Genomic DNA, 21,227 nt, shown 5'->3' with positions numbered 1-21,227 from the left:
TAAATGTCCTTTATCATGTTAGGGAAGTTCCCTTCTATTTCTAGTTTGCTGAGTGTTTTTATCATAAAAAGTATTTACATATTTTTGTTCCAAGTATAATTATTTCAAGCATAGAAGTATTACATTAGGAGAAATATATGGGAGAAAGTGGAATAGAAAAAAAATAGAGATTCTCATTCAAAGAGAAAAAAATAATGAAAAATGTCTGACTGTAAATAAGAACTTGTGCATGTATGTTTTAAATGAACATTGATAGGTATCGAATCACTGTGATACTTTTAGAAGTGTCATAACAATTCTATTCAAACACAACAACATTTACTATATACAAAAAATCATACCATTTGCCACTGTTTAAACTCATGATAAAAATATAAAATACTGATTTACAAATGTCCAAGGGGAACACAGGTACCCAAAATTACTGTAGGTGATACATCCAGAAATATGAAGACACTGTTATAATCTAACCAGAACTTTCAGAAAGAGCAGGAAAGAAAATTCAACATTCAAACAGTCAAATGTTTACTGAGCACCCACTACCACCTGTTCAATGTGCTAGGCACCACTCAATGTGCTAGTGATACAGCAGGAGACAAAATAAAGACTTATGAACTTACATTCTAATGAGGAAAAACAGACAATACGCAAATAAACATGTAAATGTATACTAGGTCAGAAAATTAGTGCTAGGGAGAAAAATAAATCAAGGAAGTAGGACAAGGGGAGTTGGGAAAGGATTACTTTATACATGGAGATGAAAGAAAGTTCAATGGCTGAGATGACTTTTGAGCAGAGACCTGAAGACGCCTGCAAGGGAACAATGTGACTATCCACTATCCAGATGGGGGAGGGGCTACGGCATTTTACTCTGTGTAAGAACAAAAGCCACTAAGAGACCTAGGCAAAAGAGTGTCCTTCAATACAGACTAAGGAATGGGGGTACAAGACCAGGTTTGATTAAATAATTTTTTTAAATTAATTAATTAATTTATCTTTGGCTGCACTGGGTCTTCGCTGCTGAGCACGGACTTTCTCTAGTTGAGGTGAGTGGGGGCTACTCTTCGTTGTGGTGCGCAAGTTTCTCACTGTGGTGGCTTCTCTTGTTGCGGATCATGGGCTCTAGGTGTGCGGGCTTCAGTAGTTGTGGCACGTGGGCTCTAGAGCACAGGCTCAGTAGTTGTGGTACACGGGCTTAGCTGCTCCACGGCATGTGGAATCTTCCCGGACCAGGGCTCGAATCCATGTCCCCCACATTGGCAGGAGGATTCTTAACCACTGAGCCACCAGGGAAGTCCCTGATTAAATAATTTTTGTTTGAACTAGCAACTTTGATAAGTAAAACTATTTCAATTCAGGTTTATAGAAAAAATATTTATCATCTATTACACATAAAGAATCATATAAGGCAGTGAATTACTCCTAATCCTGTATATGATACAGCTAAATCTGTTCAATTTTTTTTTCATGGATCAAAATACTGATTAGCTCCCATTATTTCTGCTTTCAATTGGTCATCTTTGATGATAGCCAATCTACTGGAGCAATTCAAACTTCAGCAGTTACTGGAATTCCAGGAACAATGCCTAGTATAAATTTCACAATGCAAATTTAAACCTGAAAATGAGGCAGAATGAACAACTGCAGTGGTTTTTAAGCTTGTTTTTAGTAGCAGAATCCTTCAAATAAATGTAACATGGAACTCCACAGATACAAAAAAGATTATGATAATATACATTTATCACGTAGGTTCAGGTTCAAAACTTTTACTAATATAAAGCAAATAAATGAGAATACTCTGTCCCGATTAAAGATAAAACTTTAAATTAGTTCTTACGATGTTATACCAACTTCAGCATCCAGTGTCTTCCGTATTGTTTTACATGTCTGGTATTGAAAAATTCTAATTCAAAGAGATTAAGAAACTATTTTATTACATCTGTTTACCATTACAGTTACTTAACAATTTGCCTTTTAATTTAAGGCTGTCCATTGTTTAAACGAATCTAGAAGCTTAAAAGCAAAGTCATTTAAAAATGGTTGTTTCAAAATTTATTATTACATTATATAACTGCTCATGTTCATTAAGGGGTGAACATTCAATTTAAGACAATAAATGGCAACAGTGAAATGACTTTTGTAAAAACGCACTGCTGCACTGTTTGCAGTAGCAAAAGTCTAGAAATTACCTAAATGTATATCAACAGAAGACCAGTTAAACACATTAGAGAATTTCCATAAGTGAACAGTATATTCTAATTAAAGAGAGAAAGGCAATGCACTGAGGACTACCCATGGAATTAATTCTCAAAATATAAATGAAGGGCTTCCCTGGTGGCGCAGTGGTTGAGAATCTGCCTGCCAATGCAGAGAACGCGGGTTCGAGCCCTGGTCTGGGAAGATCCCACATGCCGCGGAGCAACTCGGCCCGTGAGCCACAATTACTGAGCCTGCGCGTCTGGAGCCTGTGCGTGGCAACGAGAGGCCGCGATAGTGAGAGGCCCACGCACCGCGATGAAGAGTGGCCCCCGCTTGCCACAACTAGAGAAAGCCCTCGCACAGAAACGAAGACCCAACACAGCCATACATACATACATACATACATACATACATAAAAAGAATGTAAGCAGACAAGAATATCATTAAAAAAAAATATATATATAAATGAAAATAGCAAGGTAAAGAATGTGTACAGTATAATATTACATATGTTAAAGAGAGAGAAAGAGGGAAGAGAGGGAGAGGCTAAAGGAGAGAAGGAAGGAGCAGGAAAGGGGAGGAAGAGAGGGAGGTGAAAAAAAGGGAGATATATAAACATGTCTCTATATATTCATATATTACAGAATATCGACAGAAAAATCCAAAGGAAATTAGGCTGCCTTCAAAGATAGAAACTGAATTAATTTGTGAACAGGAGTGAAAGGGAGATTTACTTTTTCCTGTAATTTAGGATACACTTTGCTGCCTTTTGAATTTTATAATATGTGCAAATATAACCTATTTCAAGAAATACTTTTTAAAAAGATAACATAAAAAAGTATTATGAAAAAAATCCAGGTTCAGAAGCTGCTTTAAATCATCCCAGTTTGGAATAAATACTTTAAAATTCTACCTTGTAATATTAGAATATTCATTAAGGCTATTTTTAAAAAATTGTTTTAGATGCCACACAGCCTTCTCTGTTAGACAATTACCCAAAACTTTAAAATAGTTCAATGTGAACCCAAATTTTGTTTCACTTTCATAAGTGACAACCAGCAGTTTCTAAAATTAAAAAGTTTAACAAAGTAAATTGTATGACAAATGATGATAATTGAAGACTAAAGTCAACCTGTCTTCATTATAGAGAAAAATAGTAATTAATTTACCTACTTTTATTTCCAAACCAGAATAACAAGTTTTCTGACTTGGTGCAAAATGTATTTTCATCTCTGTAAAAAGACTTCAATGTTACAAGTAATACACTTCATTGTGAAGGATCACTGTATATCATATATGGGGTAGCAGCTCAGGAAAATGAGAGCAAGAAAGAGAAATGTGCAAATGATACGACACAGAGAAGAATATAATACGCACTTAGTGAGAAAATAAAGATTCAAACAAAGACATTAAAGAAAGGTTTAATCTAAGGGGGGATAATTTCAAAAAGATTTGGAGAGTTCCATCTCTGCCTAGATATAGAAAGCTGAGAAGTCTCTCAAGATGGTAAGACAAAGCTGAATGAACTACAAAATAACTTTTCCTGAACCTGTTGAAAAGGTCACAAGGCAACAGTGCAGCATGAAATCTAAAGAAAGGCACTTCTAAGAAAAGAGGGAACACCAGCACTGAATCATCTGTGGCATAGCCTGGGATGGCAGGCACCTTACAAACAACTGAAGAAAATTCAGTTAAATTTCTAAATAAATTGATAAAGTCCAAGTGTGGGTTAGTGGACAGCAAAGAACCTCAGGAGCCACAAGTACAATGGGAGTTCACATCAACTTTCAGGTTCTTCAAATGGAAATGGCATAAAAATGCTGAAACGTACACAAAGAACACCTTCATTGGCTCACAAAACTTGACACAGCTGAAGAAAGAATCAACAAACTTGAAGAAAAGTCAATAGAAGTTACCCAAACTAAAAAATAAAGAATAAAATAAAGCAAAGTATCCAAGAGCTATGAGATAATAACAAATGGTCTAATACATGTGTAATTGGTATCCCAGCAGGAAATGAGAGAAGAGAGCGTAAGTATTTGAGGAAATTATGGCTGAAAAATTTCCAAAAATAATGAAAAATATCAAACCACAGATGCAGGAAGCTCAGAGAATCCCAAACAAGGTAAATATCAAAAACAAAACAAAACAAAAATACAATGTAACACCACACAACACACCTAAACACATTATATTCAAGATGCTGAAAATCAGAGATAAAATCTTAAACCCAGCTAGAGAGGAAAAAAGTATGCATTAATGACAAAGGAATGAAGATAAGAAGTACATCAAACTTCTCAAAAGAAACTATGATCAGGAGATAATAGAGAGACATCTTTAAAGTGCTGAGAGAATTTTAAAAATCCTCTCAATCCAAAATTCTATATTGGTGAAAATATCATTCAAAGTGAAGACAACTTCCAGATTCAGCTCTGATATATAGAGATTGGAAGTCATAACTCCCATTCATAAAACAAGGAAAAAAACCAACAACTTTTCTTTGATTCAACAGAAAACCAAGGTTATAGGGCAAACTGCCATCCTGCAATGTGGAGAGAGAGGTGAATACAGAGAGTAACAGTTGAGATATGCTTACCTGGACCACTGGAAGGAACATTTAAATGGTAATTTTGACTAACTGCTGGTAGATGACTGTAGACTACCATGAGAATGAAACTCCTAGGGCCCCCAAAACTTTCATGGGCTTTACCTCCAAGAACCATAGAAGTTTCTCATGGTGAAAAAGCAAGAAAGATACCCTTGTTTCTCTGGCAGGGAGAAAAGAAAAGTAACCATTCTGAATATTCACACAGTGTTGTTCTTTGTAACAAAGGCCTATTCTCCAGTAAAACAATCCTTACTAGAGCCTTATCTCACCCTGGAGAAGGGCGTTTATCTGACATTATCTGCTTTCTCCTAGTCTTCCTATGTCACTGGGAGTGGGCAGGAAGCTAAGAAACACTTGTGAACTCCACGTCCAGGGACACAGGCCACTAAAACACTGAGTTTTAATAAGATTATAGAATGCTTCCAGTCGCCCACACCTTACCACCACACCAACAGGGCTCCAGTATAACAATGCATTAGAGATAAAAGAGACGCAAGATGCATGCCCTATCTAAAGAGGAGTTTTTGTGGATGCCCAAGATAACAAGAGAAATAAAAACAAGGACAGTAGAGGAACTTTAAGCCTCTGGCACCTATAGCCACAGCAAACATTAACATAGCCAAACCCCTAGCCTGATCACCACAAAACCTCATACTGAAGACCTATTTACCTCATTTCCTATTACCCCACACATCATGTCCAGTTTTCAACAAAAAATTACAAAGCATTCTAAAAGACAAGAAAAAGCATAGTCTGAAGAGACAAAGTAAGCATCAGAACCAGACTTAAATATGACATAGATATTGACATTTTCTGGCTCTTGTGGGAAAAGTAAACATTACCCAAGAAGAGACAGGTAATGTAAGCACAAAGATGGAACCATTAAGGATCAAAAAGAAATGCTAGAAATATAAGACACGTTAATATTATAACAGAAATGAAGACTGCATTTGACGAGTTCATCAGTACATAAGACAAAGCCAAGGAATAGATCAGTGAATCTGAACCAGTGAATACAAACTTGCAAAACTGAAATGCAATAGGAAAAAGAATGAAAACAAACAGAAGAGGACATCTAAGAACAGTGGACAATTTCAAAAGATGTAACATACACATAATTGAATACCAGAAGGAGAAAAAAAGAGAAAACAGTACAGAAAAAATATGAAATAATAATGGCTGAGAACTTTCCAAAATTAATGACAGACCCCAAACCATGGATAAAGGAAGCAAAGAGAAGACAAAGTAGGATAAGAATCCAAAAAATGACAACTAGTTATCTCATTTCAAAATGGGGAATACAAGAGCAAAGAGAAAATTTTGAAAGACAGAGAAAAAACATACCTCACCTACAGGGGAACAAAGATAAGAATTACAAAAGACTCCTTGTTAGAAACTATGGCAACAAGAAGAGAGTGGAGTGAGATAAAGTGTTGGAGAAAAAATCATCAACCTAGAATTCTACATCCAGCAACATTATCTTTCAAAAGAGAAGAAGTAAAGACTTTATCAGACAAACAAAAATTGAGGGAATTCATCACAGCAAATCTAGATTACCAGAAATGTGTTTTAAAAGTTCTTCAGGGAGAAGCAAAATTACACAGGTCAGAAACTGGGACATATATAAAGAAAGAATATTAGGGAAAGGATAAATGAAGACAAAATCTTTTTTCTTATTCTTAACTTTTTTTTTTTTTTGGCTGTGTGGCGTAGCTTGCGGGCTATTAGTTCCCCAGCCAGGTATTGAACCCATGCCCTAGCAGTGAAAGCACTGAGTCCTAACCACTGGACCGCCAGGGAATTTCCTGTTCTTAAAGTAATAATGGTAACAGTATATTGGGTGAAAATAGAATATGGATAACTGAAATGAATGAGAGCAATGTCATAATGGACAGAATACACTGTTAAAAGGTATCTGGGGCTTCCCTGGTGGCGCAGTGGTTGAGAATCTGCCTGCCAATGCAGGGGACACGGGTTCGAGCCCTGGTCTGGGAAGATCCCACATGCCGCGGAGCAACTGGGCCCGTGCGCCACAATTACTGAGCCTGTGCGTCTGGAGCCTGTGCTCCGCAACAAGAGAGGCCGCGATAGTGAGAGGCCCGCGCACCGCAATGAAGAGTGGCCCCCACTTGCCACAAGTAGAGAAAGCCCTCACGCAGAAACGAAGACCCAACACAGCCATACATAAATAAATAAATAAATCAAAGACTTTCTATTTCACTAAAAAAAAAAGGTATCTGCATTACATGTGAAACAGTATGATGGCATTTGAAGTTAACTTAATTACAAATGTATATTTCAAAATCTGGGACAATCACTAAAAACTTTTTAAAAACACATAATTGAAACGCTAATAGATGAGATTAAATGAATCATATGAAAGGTTCAGTGAAAACCAGACAGGGGAAAGCAAGAAAGCGAGAGAGAGAGAGAGAGAGAGAGAGAAAGAAAGAAAGTCAACTATACATTGCTTACAAGACTAAGGTTAAAAGTAAATATAAAGACTAACATTAAAAGTAAAAGGAAGGGGAAATATACCATGCAAACACTAATCAAAACCAAGCTCTCTCCTATCTCACACACTATATAGAAATTAACTCTACATTAGTCAAAGACCTAGATATAGGAGCTAAAACTATAAAACTCAGAAGAAAATACAGGGATAAATCATCATAACTTTGGATTTATATTAGAAACATCCCAAAAGCATGAGCAAAAAAGAAAATACATATATTGAACTTCATCAAAATTAAAAAGTGTGCATCAAAGAATATTATCAGAAAAATAATAAGATCACCTACAGAATGGTAGAAAACATTTGCAAATTATATACCTGATAAGGGTCTTCTAACATTATAAAGAATTCGTACAACTCAATAACAAAAAGACAACCTAATTAAAAAACAGGCAAAGGGCATAAACAGACATTTCTCTGAAGGAGATATACAAATGGCCAAAAAGCACATGAGAAGATATTCAACTTCATTTGTCATTAAGGGAATGTAAATAAAAACCACAATATACCACTTCACATAGAGCATATTGACTATAATAACAGAATTGGCTGAAATCAAAAATATAAGTGTTAGCAAGGAGAGAAATAGGAACACTTATACATTGCTGGTGGGAAGGTAAAATGGTGAAGCCACCGTGAAAAACATTTATGGAGTTCCTCAAAAAGGTAAATAAATTCTACTCCTAGGTATATACCCAAAAGAACTGAAAATAGGTACTCAAAAAATATTCATATGAGAATGTTCATAACAGTACTATTCACAACAGTCAAAAGGTTGAAACAACTCAAATGTCTATCACTGGATGAATGCATGAGTTGTGAGATATGCATGCAATGAAATATCATTCAGCCATAAAAAGGAAGTACTAGCTACATCATGGATGAACCTGGAAAACACTGTAGTAAATGAAAGAAGCCAGACATAAAAGGCCCATATATTGTATGATTCCACTTATAAGAAATTAGAATAGAAAAGCAGATTGGTAGTCACCAGATGCTGGAGGGAGATTAGAATGGGCAGTAACTGCTTAGAGGGTATGGGGTTTTATTTTAGAGTGATGAAAATGTTTTGGAACTAGATAGAGGTGGTGGTTGCAATGTTATGAATGTACCAAATGCCACTGAATTGTTCAGGGTAAAATGGTTCATTTTATGTTATGTAAATTTCACATCAATGAAAATAAAGAAGTAAAGAAAGAAAAAAGAGAGGGAGTGTGGGAGAAAGAAAGGAAGGAAGAAAGGGAGAGTAGCTGTATTAAGACAAAGCAGACTTCAGAACAAAAAAACTTATCAGAGCAACAGAGGCATTAAGTAAGGATTCAATAAGAAAACAAAACAATCCTTAGTGTGCATGCACCTAAAAACAGAGCATCAAAATATATGAGGCAAAAATTGATAGACTTGAAAGGGGAAATGGACAAATCCACGTTATAGCTGGAGAATTCAAAACCTCCCTTGAGATAATCGACAAATGGAACAGAGAGGAAATCAGTAAGGATATAGCTGACCTGAACAAAACTATCAGTCAACTTGATCTAATTAACATTTACAGAATACTCTGTCCAACAACAGAATACATAGATTTCTCAAGCTCACATGGAAACACTCCTCAAGACAGACCACTTTCTGGGCCATAACACACACAGTCTAACAAATTTTTAAAAAATAGAAATCATACAAAGTGTGTTCTGAGACCACAATGGAATGAAGCTAGAAATCAGTAACAGAAAAATAGCTAGAAAATCCCCAGATTTTGGAGATTAAACAACACACATCTAAGTAACACATGGGTCAAAGAAAAAGTCTCAAGATAAATCTAAAATCATTTTGAATTAAATTAAAGTGGAAATAAATACAACTTATGAAAATGTGTAGGGTGCAGCAAAAGCATTGGGAAGTTAATTTATAGCATTAAATGCATATATTAGGAGAGAGCTAAACATCAATAATCTAAGATTCCACCTTAGGAAACTAAAGAAAGAAGACAAATTTAAGCATCAAGCAAGCAGAAGAAAAGAAATAATAAAAATTACAGAATCAATGAAATTGAAAAGAGGAAAGTACAATAATAGAAAATCAATGAAACCAAAATCTGGCTCTTTAAACAGATCAATAAAATAGATAAGCCTTTAGCCAGGATAACAGAGAAAAAAAGAGAGAAGACAAGTTTACCAATATCAGAAATGCAAAAGAGGTCATCACTATTGATTCCATGGAGAATAAAAAGACAATAAAGGAATATTATGAACAATTCTATGCTCACAAACTTGGTAAATTAGATGAAAGGGACCGATTATTTGAAAGTCTACTAAAACTCACACAAGGAGTAGATTATCTGAATAGGTCTATTATTATTAAAGCAATTGAATCGGTAGTTAATAACTTCCCAACAAAGGAAGTATCAGGCCCAGATGGTTTCACTGGTGAATTCTACCAAAGATTTAAGGAAGAAACGATAACAATTCTCTACAAAATCTTCAAGGAAATATAAGAGTGAATATTTCTTAACTCATTCTATGAGGCCAGCATTATCCTAATAACAAAACCAGATAAAGACATTACAAGAAAAGAAAACTACAGACCAGTATTTCTCATGAATGCAAAAATCCTCAACAAAACGTTAGCAAATTGAATGTAAAATTACATAAAAAGAATTATAAACCACAACCAGGTGTGATTTATTCCAGGTATGCAAGGCTGGTTCAACATTCAAAAATCAGTCACCGTAATCCACCACACATCAATAGGCTAAATAAGAAAAATCATATGAATTGACACAGGAAAACCATTCTCCTATACTCACAATAAAAACTTTCCACAAACCTGAATAAAAGGAAAATTCCTCAATTTAATTTAAAAAAAAAATTGCAACCCCACCCTCACCCCAAACTATAGCTAACATCATAATTAATGGCAAGAAATTAGAAGCTTTCCTCCTAAGATAAGGAACAAGGCAAGGATATCATCTCTCTCTACTCCTATTCAACAGTGTAATGAAGCCCTAGCTAGTACAATAAGAAAAGAAAAGGTACACAAATTTGGGACAAAACAATTAAACTGATATATATATATATATATATATATATATTTATTTATATATTTATATATTTATATATATATTTTTATATTTATATATATTTGTTGTTGATTCTTTGGAATGGATATAAAAAAATCTCCAAGAACTCCAAGAATTAACAAGCAAATATAGCAAGGTCGTAGGACAGAAGATTAATATACAAAAGTTAACTGCTTTCCAATACACAAGTAACGAACAATTGGAATCCGAAATTTTAAAAACATTTACCATAGCACCAAACAAAACAATAAAACACTTGGGTAAAAATCTAACAATATGTATAGGATGTACATGTAGAAAACTACAAAACATTAATGAAAGAAATCACAGACATATAAATAAATGGAGAGATATTCCATGTTCATGGATTGGAAGACTAAACACTAATATATCAGTTCTTCCCAACTTCATCTGTAGATTCAATGCAATCCCAATCAAAATCACCAGAACCTATTCTGTAGATATCAACAAACTGATTTTAAAGTTTATACGGAAAGGCAAAAATGCCCTGGAGTAGCCAAGACAACTGTGAAGAAAAACAATGCTGGAGGATTCCCCATTACCCAACTTTAAGATTTAATATAAAGCTACAGTATTCAAGAGAGAGTAGCTGGCCAAAGAATAGACACATAGATCAACAGACCAGAATAATTAGACCCACACAAATATGCTCAACTGATGATATAACAAATAGATATTTTTTCTCACAATTGAAAGAAACTAGTTTTTAAATGCCCTAAATTCAAATCTTCCCAATAATGCTGATTAAGCTCAATCTCCATTTTATTAACGTCCAAAATGCTAAATTCTACTTTGTTTATACTTGGTGAATTATATCTATGATTAGAACCCTGAGGCATGAATTGGAGCAATTTAATAACTACGTAAAAGGTGGCAACTAGCCGACAGAACAACTTCACACGACCACCAGAAAATCTTGCTTTCCCCAAATGTTAGCAAGAGTCAGAAAAATAAAGAACATATTTTCTGAACTTGGTCTTCATGTCTCAGCTTAAATGTTACTTTGGGAGGCCTTCCGTGACTCCTGGGATAAGTTAAACCCACCTGCAGTATAATTAGGCAGAACCCTATACCTCCTCTCTTTTGTAAGCATTACATTAATTATATTAAACTAACATAATTATATATAATATACTGATATTAATGTGTATACACATTATAGACTGTATGGCTCCAGCAGGTCAAAGACCTTTTCTTATTCACTAACCCCTTGTGCCCCTGGCACAAAGCAAATGCTCAATAATTATCTGTTGAATTTAACTGCATAAAATATGTGTTGTGAAGAAGCATAAAATTTCAGTCATTAGAAACACTTACCAAAAATCTATGTTTTTAAATGTCAGAGAAAAGGGTTCATAAAACTGGTCAAAATTTTTTCTTTAACTTACAAAATCGAAAGGGATTTTGTGAAAGAAAAAATTCCTAAGAGAAATGGGAATAACCAAAATTATCCAGCCATGATCAGTAGTTCTCAACCTCACTCCACACAGAAGTTACCTGAGACATTTAAACAATACCAATTTAATTGGGCTAGTAATAGAGCCCAAATGATAGGTAGTACTTAAAATTTCTTCAGGTGAATCTAATGTTCTGTTAGGGTAAAATACAGTCCAGTACAAAGAGCTCAAGAAACTGTTTCAAACAAGTCTCACAACTGGAAAGATCACTACAATAAACAAGAAAATGAAAACTGATAAAATGGAAAATTAACAAACCTTTATTTAGTACCAATAGGGTTTTAGTAATAAACAAAAAGCATTTATAATTGATAAGTTAAGCAGAACATAAGCAACGAGTACAGTATAAAGAAAAATCAAATTGTAAATCAGACAGTATGCTGTGAAAACCATAAGAACGCTACAGAGAATTTCACACTATCAAGATATACACTTTATTCAAATTCATTCATAGAGTCTACTACATGTCAAGCCAACTAGGCACAGGAAACTAAAACAAATAAGAGTGTGTTTTCTATAAACAGTGTGGAAACAAATGGTAAGCCAAATGGAAAACAAAACGATTGAATCCCTGTTCTCATCCTTCATTGAAATTAAGTGGATTGAAGACTTAAATGCAGAATGCAAAACTATGTTACTTTAAGAAGACAGTATAGGAGAATACCTTTATGATTTCAGATTAGGAAAGGATTTCTTCCTTTTTTTTTTTCTTTTTAGGAAAAGATTTCTTTAACAAGACACAAAAATCAATAAGCATAAAGGAACAGACTGATATTCTTATCTACACTGAAATTAAGAATTTTTACTCATCATAAGATACCATTTAAAGGAAGGAAAAAGTTCAGAAAATTGGAGAAGCTATTTGTAACCACATAAATGGGAACAAAAGCATTTATAAAGCCTTGGTATCCAGAATATATAAAGACCTGTATCCAGGATACATAAAGATTTCCTATGAATCAATGCCTTTTTTTGTGAATTCTGAACTTTGTATGTGAAAACCCACAGTATGAACGTGTCTCTGCATGATGTTATCTTCTTCCACAGAAGACCTAATTTGCTTCAGGCAAACATCTAGCTTAAGAACACTGACAACTGGTTATTAATTAAGCTTAATAAATCCAATCAGGGATAGGGATGATTTGACACTGGACTTCAGTCTTTGTAAAGGCTGGTTTATTTCTAGCTCACTGTTACCACTAAGGTGTATCCTTTCAGAGTTCTAACCAAAAGTCTTGGGGACTTAACTGAGTCCCTCATCCTTGGTGTGCCCTGAACTCCAATTTTTGAACCCCCTAACCAAAGGATGTCAAAATCTCTCCTCAAATTCTCAGTTTCTCAACACTGCATGAGGAATTAGAGGATCTCTTTAGGGGGAAAAACTGGTCCCAAATGATTGGGCTCATGTAATTGAGCTTCCCACTTCTCTCAGATCTTGATTTTGCAATTCTTCACTACCTTGGTAGTTTTCAGTAATTTCAAATAGTTATACTTTTAATCTAGCTCTTCTAGTTATTTTCAGCAGGAGGGTTGGCTCAAAAAACCTAGTCTCTAATCACCTTCATGATTTTTTTTTAATTTTTATTTATGGCTGTGCTGGGTCTTCGTTTCTATGCGAGGGCTTTCTCCAGTTACGGCAAGTGGGGGCCACTCTTCATCACAGTACGTGGGCCTCTCACTATCGCAGCCTCTCTTGTTGCGGAGCACAAGCTCCAGACGCACAGGCTCAGTAACTGCGGCTCACGGGCCTAGTTGCTCCGTGGTATGTGGGATCTTCCCAGACCAGGGCTCGAACCCGTGTCCCCTGCATCGGCAGGCAGACTCTCAACCACCGCGCCACCAGGGAAGCCCCCATGATTTTTTAAAGAATATATTTCTTTCTTCTAATTAAAAGGCCTAGAAGCAAGAACACTCCAGTAGTAATAAGCACCACGAGCACCTAAATTTTGGTTTCTAAATACCATTCCCACTAAAAGAAACTTGTACTCCTTGGAGAAATGGTTGATTCCACGTATCAGGGTGGGATATACAAATCACACTGCTATAGACAGAATGTTTGTATCCTCCCAATTCCGATGTTGAAATAGTCGTCAATGTGATGGTATCTGGAGGTGGGGCCTTTGGGAAGTGATTAGGTCATGATGGCAAAGCCCTCATGAAATGAGTTTAGTGCCTTATAATAGAGACTCCAGAAAGCTTGATCCCCCTTTCTGCCCATGTGAGGGCACAGTGAAAAAATGGTCATCTATGAACTAGGAATCAGGTCATCATCAGACACTGAATCTGAGGGTTCCTTGATCTTGGACTTCTCAGCTTCCAGTACTGTGAGAAATAAATTTCTACTGTGTATAAGCTACCCAGTCTGTGGCATTTTGTTATAACAGCCCAAATGGACTAAAACAGATATATAGTTAAAAGTAAGTTCCCCTCCCACTTTTGACCCTCAGCTACCTAGCTCCTCTCCCTGAAGGTGATGTCTGTAAACTAGGACTTTGGGTATCCTTCAAGATTTAAAACATACATAAAACTAGAAATTAGCCAAAAGCAACAAATCTAAGTGAACTTAGGTCAAAAATTGCCTCCTCTGATCACTGTCAGATGGATATAGAGAAGATGGTCAATTAGAGTATCTTCAAATGTGTAAGCATTTTCTCTCACCATCTCTACTTCTATTCATGAAGCAAATATTTGATAGACACCTTACTCTTATTAAGGGAGTTCAACACTATGCTGCAAAGTAGATAAGAAAAACGCGATCTTTGCTCTTAAGAAGCTTACAATTTTGCTGAGGACACGAAGTAAGAAAGAAAGTATTCTTCCAGGATAACACTTTTTCTAATGTCTTCCCTGATCCCCTGAATTCTGTCTAAAACCACGCTCTGTGGTTCCTTCCTCTCCATCACCATCCTGTCAAAAATCTGCTCTTTTCCTGAATTCTCTCAATTTCAGTTCATGACACCAACACTGAGTGGGATGATGGATTTGATGGCGGTGAGGTTAAACAGAAACCTAAGAATCATCTTTGCACTTTCATCCCACATCCAGCAGATAAGCAAATTCTGACTATATATCCTAAATATTTCTAAAACTCCTCCTATCCTTTCTATCCCCATTTTTGCTCTCAGTTAAGACCAGCATCATCTCTCATCTGGGCCACTTAATTGCTCCATACCTAAGTCTCTTCCCTCCAATTCTTGCTCCAAACCACTATTCTGAATGCTCCCCATCCTTAGTAGGCATGATACATAGGCCTTCATTAATCTGCCCTCTACCTACCTCTCCAATTTAATATCTTACCACTGCCATCACTCCTCCTGCATCCCACTCAGATATAACCTTATTTCATCCTTCAACCATTCTAAACTTTTTTCTGGTTCCTCCAACCTACATTCCACACTTCTATATACATTGCATCTGCAGTTTATTTTGCTTGGAATGCCTCTTCTTTCCCAGTCCTATACCAATCCATCCACCTGGCTAATGCCTCTTATGACAAGACCCAGATAACCTCCATGACCAGGTCCTCTTCCCTACTCTGAACAGTAAGTTACTCCCCCCACACACTGTGACATCATAGATCTTGTACATACTTATATTACTGCTCTTATTTACCCTAAAATATAAGCATTTGTTCACATGTCAGCCTCCCCCAAAACTTGGTATTCTTTGAAGTTGTCCTCCAGTGTCTTATTTTTGCAAACCTATGTCAACCCAATACACACTAAAATATCTCAATAAACGTTTGTTGTATGAACTAAGTGAATGAAGCCTTCTCTTTTCCCCCATCTCCCTTTCTCATTTTCTTCCCCCTTTAGATAGCAACCCACAACCATGTGTCATGACTCAGTCTATGGATATAACTTACTTACATGATTTCAGAATTCTGATGCCATAAAAGGTGACTACATGTTCTACCCAAAGGCTAAATTAGCAAAGTCCCTAAGTAAGGACAGCACAATTTTCCAGCAGAACCTCAGGTCCAAGAGAAGAATCTCTTTCGAGCATAATCTCATGTCCTCTTGATTCCCATCCTAAGACAGTCTCAGTTTCTAAATGGATTACAAGGCTCATCCTCAGCAGGCCCAATCCAGTCTTAAGTTGGACACTTTAAGATAGAACAAGTTTCACCACTAAGATGTCTCCATCAAAGTATCTGAGATAGCTGGGGGCAAAGACTTTAGTCTGTAAAGCCCCTTATACAGCTAATGTTTCCCTGGAATATCCCTTGAAACACTGCTCATCTTAATACTAGTTGACTTGAAACCTCACTTAATCTTATTCTGATACTCATTCATCACTCAATATTTATTTAGCACGTACTCTGTGCTGCATACTTTACCAAAGCTCTGGCGTCATCACCCATAACATAAATATGTATATGTGATGTGACCTGACTTGCCTGACCTGACTTGTCACCACAGCCTAAGTGACAATGATGATGGTGTGGCATGGCTGCACCTGGCCCCTGCTTATTCTGTGCTGGGACCTCATCTACCACTCCCCAGTGGAAGGCATACTGTAAATTGATCCTAATTCAAGAGTTGCCCAGCTGACTCTACAGCATTTAGTCAGTTCTCTTTTTCCTCTAACTCTTCTCTCTCTGCCAACATTATCTTGGATTTTGGCTTGTTTTTTTTTTTTTTTTTTTTTTTTTTTTTTTTTTTAAGAAGTTTTTTTTTTTTTTTAAAGGATTTTCTTATTTATTTATTTATTTATTTATTTATTTTTGGCTGTGTTGGGTCTTCGGTTCGTGCGAGGGCTTTCTCCAGTTGCGGCAAGCGGGGGCCACTCTTCATCGCGGTGCGGGGACCGCTCTTCATCGCGGTGCGCGGGCCTTTCTCTATCGCGGCCCCTCCCGTCACGGGGCACAGGCTCCAGACGCGCAGGCTCAGCAATTGTGGCTCACGGGCCCAGCTGCTCCGTGGCATGTGGGATCTTCCCAGACCAGGGCTCGAACCCGTGTCCCCTGCATTAGCAGGCAGACTCTCAACCACTGCGCCACCAGGGAAGCCCCTGGCTTGTTTTTTAAGTTTCCATTACTTAGCTTCTTTTATAAAGTTGAATTTTAAATTTTTCTCCTTCTCCCTCTCAAAAAAATGCCAAACTAAAACTAAAATGTCAGACATTACTTGTCTTCTTATTCATATACTGATTCTCAATACTTTACCTGTGCTTCCACAGCTCTACGGAGAAAAAAGTATTTCTCATTCCTGCTTTATTGGCACTTTCTGGAATTACAAATTCAATGCTAAATAATTGTGGCAGGTGACAAAACAATTTCCTCATAAATCACAAGGTATAAAGAGCTTGGTAGAAACTGAATGTAAAGAAAACAGAGACACTCTTCTGACAAATTAGAACAAGGTATAATTAGAACTCAAAGGATAGCTTGGAGTACTGTGAAGAGGAACTTGAAGAAAATCTTGGGCAGGGTATCTCCAGTACCAGTTAAAGTAAATAATCTAACACTAAAATTCCTACTAAAGAGTCAAGAACCTGGACTTCCCAGGTGGTCCAGTGGCTAAGACTCCACGCTCCCAATGCAGGGGGCCTGGGTTTGATCCTTGGTCAGGGAACTAGATCCCACATGCATGCCCCAACTAAGATCCCTTGTGCTGCAATCAGGACCCAGCGCAACCAAATAAATAAATAAATATTTTTTTAAAAAAGGAGAGAGAGTCAAGAACCAATTCACAGGCAGGAGGTGTGTGGAAAATATGATAGTGGAGGGCTAAATCATTTCTTTTTTTTTTTTAAATGTACAGCTTCACTCTAACATATTTTTAAAATTATTCATTTATTTATTTATTTTTGGTTGTGTTGGGTCTTCGTTGCTGCCCACAGGCTTTCTCTAGTTGCATCAAGCAGGGGCTACTCTTCATTGTGGTGCACGGGTTTCTCACTGTGGTGGCTTCTCTTGTTGTGGAACATGGGCTCTAGGCACACGGGCTTCAGTAGTTGTGGCACGTGGGCTCAGTAGTTGTAGCTCGCAGGCTCTAGAGCGCAGGCTCAGCAGTTGTGGTGCACGGGCTTAGTTGCTCTGCGGCACAGGGGATCTTCCTGGACCAGGATCGAACCCGTGTCCCCCGCATTGGCAGGCGGATTCTTAACCACTGCACCACCAGGGAAGTCCCCCACATCATTTCTAATCACACAAGTCTGGGGGTGATCACTCCAACCTCTGAATTCCTGTAACTATATATGTGATACCCAATCCAGACTTGTTCTTGAAATGCATATCTTACTTGCTAGACGATACGTTCTTTGGCTGTTTATTTCAACTTTATAATATCCCTCTGGCAGGCATATTTAAAAAAACAATCTTGTGCATCAACCCTGTGATTTTCAGGTTTTAATTTACTTTCACAGGTAGGCTACCCTATTGGAAGAGTATACAATCTTCGAGCTCTTAGCAATTACGTTTATCATTTACAAGCAGTCTAAGTGCTATTCAAGTAATACATATACTAGAGATCAAATAGTAATGAGACTGTTTTCCCAGAATCTTCTCATTTTATGAATGGCAAACCTAAGACCAAACACAGAAGGTAATAATCCTTCCTAATGTCAGAAATGCACTTCTACAATAAGCATCTCAGAATACATACATGCCACAAAATGTGCATCTATATAATGCTCTACAGTTTGAAAAGTAATGTCACATATTCTTACCTCATTTAAGCTCCGCAATTTTTATTTTACCAGGGAGTGAAATTGCATAAGTTGCCTGAGGGAACTAATAATTATTGAGTGCCTACTGTTCTAGTACATTAACAAATACGATCAACATCAACACACATTTTATGTGCCAACAACCTCATGATGCATGACATTGGTTTTTAAAACAGGCCTACTAGAGCTGAACATGTGAGACCATTTATTAAATGAAAGATTTTAGGTTTGTTTCCCATTATGTGTAAGTCTGTACTGGGTGTTGTAATTCTTCTCAAACTTTAATGTGCATATTTATCACTGGAGATCTTGTCAGAGTTCAAATCATGATTCAGTAGGTCTCGGGTAGGGCTCAAAATTTCTAACAAGGTGCCAGGTGATGCTGATGTTGTTGGTCTGCATTTTGAAAGCAAGGTTGGACTTCTCTGGTGGCACAGTGGTTAAGAACCTGCCTGCCAATGAGAGCAAGGTTGTAGAATATATAATTTACCCTGGGAGTTCCCTGATAGCCTAGTGGTTAGGATTCCGGGCTTTCACTGCCGTGGCCAGGGTTTGATCCCTGGTCGGGAACTAAGATCCCACGAGCAGCCTGGGGCGGCCCAAAACAAAAACACAAATTTACCCTAACTAGCACTACTAGCTAAAACTTAACGTCCTTTCATCTTCAATGACTCTTAAGTGACACTATTATCATTCCTACTTGACACCCAAGACTAAGGCTCGGAGAAATTAACTTTGCCTAGATCACAAAGCTGATGTGTGCGGAACCAGATTACAAATTTAGGCACACGGACTCTGCAGGGCACTGAACCGCTCCACAGTATCCCGACGTGATCGCAGTTGACAGGCAGATTCAGAAGTCTAAGCCAGATGCAGAGTTATCTCCTGGACCACTCTTCCGAGTGGGGTCCCTGCTATCATTGCGCGTCTGGTGTCAACAGAACGTTGGAGGGCAGGGGAAAGAGATCCAGAGCCTCCCTCGCAATACGGCGCAGTTGGTGGGGAACGGGCGGCGGGCGCCCGGACCGTCCCGCCGCGGGGACGGGGTCCTCCGGGTACCACGCTCGGAACCAGGGGAGGTCTGCCAACTGTCCGCGGGCGGGAGTGAGGGGGCGGGGCCTGCGCCAGGGAAAGGTTCCGGGCGGGACGTACCAACGCGCGCCGGGGAAGGGGTTCCAGAGGCGAGGCCGGCGCTGCTGCCTCCGCGCCCGGAGCCGAGGCCGAGGAAGTCTTAACCCGGCCCTCGGCTCCCTTGTGGAGTGGAATACCAGGGTTCTCTTTCGCTACAGCCGTCTCCTAAGAGACTTCCTCCGGCCCCTCAGTCGAGTGGGAGGCCCCGGAAATGGGGGCCGAGCGGCACCTGGCCAGCCGCTGGGGGGAGACTGTCCAGTCGTTTACCAACTCTATCGCGCCCCACACAAACCCACCCACTCCGGTGCGGCCGCCGTAGCCCTTACCAGCTCTTTGGGCGGCTTCTCTGGGGTTTTTCCAAACAGTCCCATGGCGAACTGAACTCGTCTCACCCCTCCCAGCTTTCCGTTCCCTGCGCCCAGGCAGGTCACGGGCAGCCGCCTGGGCGGGGCCGCTGAGAGGCTAGGAGTCGGGGCGCCAGGAGCAGGGAGCGGCCGCGGGGAGCCTTGGTGCGCATGCGCCGAACTCATGCGCAGACTCGGGTCGGCGGAGTTTTGTCAGAAACCTTGACGCGATTGCGCACTTTCTGGGAGGGGACTTGTGGACCCAGGTGTGTTCTCCCGAGGCGTGGAGGTGGTTGCTCTGAAAGATGCGAGTTTATTGACTACACCTGGTGATTACAGCTGTGCCTGCTCACCTAAACCTGTATGTTGTGGCACCGGAAATCTGTATCTCTACCCAAACGAGGTACAATACTTTTACAACCACTTTCCTAACATCTTTGTCCTTCTGTCCCGTAGGCACCTCACGTGCAGCGAGCCAGAAATGACCTCTTCCTCCCGGCAGACCTACTCCTCCCCTCTGTTGTCACTACCGTGACCTAGTCACTAAAACCTGGACATTATCTTTCCTGTCCCTCTTACCAAGTCCCAACAATTGTAACTTCCCTTTTTTTTTTGAACTCCAGCCCTCCCCTTTCATCCCAAGTGTCACAGCTTCTGTTTGGGCCTTCGCCATTTCCAGCGTGAATAATTCCTACCTGCCATGTGTGTGTGTGTGTGTGTGTGTGGTCCTGCAGTCCACATAGACCATAACCTTAATCAAATTCTCAGAGGACTCTGGGACTAAGAAGGACTAGTCGCATTTTAGCTGGGCAATCTCTGATTGAACCTACAATGGTGATCTGATGGCTGCTGTCATTACCTCCTCTCATGATGGGAAGAGTCATTTAGTGCCTCAACCCCATACTCCCATCTCTGGTGGGAATGTAAAATGGTACTACCACTCTGAAAATATTTTGGCAAATTATTTAAATGATAAACGTACATCTATCTCATGCCATTCCACTGCCAGCTATTTATCCAAGAGGGGGAGAAGCGTATGTTCTTACAAAGACTTGTACAGGCCTCCTTATTTGTAATTACCAAGAACTGGCAATAATCCAAATGTCTATCAACAGGTGAGTAGATAAACCAATTGTGGTAGATAATAAAAAAAGAACAAACTTGATACGTGCAACAACATGGATGAATCTCAATTATGCCGAGT

General features: G+C 38.5%; 1 protein-coding gene across 1 annotated transcript in view; it reads right to left on the bottom strand.

The window, feature by feature from the left end:
* Positions 1-20,172, bottom strand: part of CHMP3 (charged multivesicular body protein 3) — a 69,349-nt gene extending 49,177 nt beyond the window's left edge. The window contains exon 1 of the mRNA XM_007175323.2: positions 20,006-20,172. Within this exon, the coding sequence (XP_007175385.1) occupies positions 20,006-20,050 (45 nt within the window). The 5' untranslated portion in view covers positions 20,051-20,172. The remainder of the gene's footprint in view (positions 1-20,005) is intronic.
* Positions 20,173-21,227: the final 1,055 nt, after the last annotated feature.

Source organism: Balaenoptera acutorostrata, chromosome 12 (assembly GCF_949987535.1).
Source record: "Balaenoptera acutorostrata chromosome 12, mBalAcu1.1, whole genome shotgun sequence".
Classification (NCBI taxonomy): domain Eukaryota; kingdom Metazoa; phylum Chordata; class Mammalia; order Artiodactyla; family Balaenopteridae; genus Balaenoptera; species Balaenoptera acutorostrata.
The sequence above is the reverse complement of the archived record's forward strand: the minus strand, read 5'-3'. Positions and strand labels throughout refer to the sequence as shown.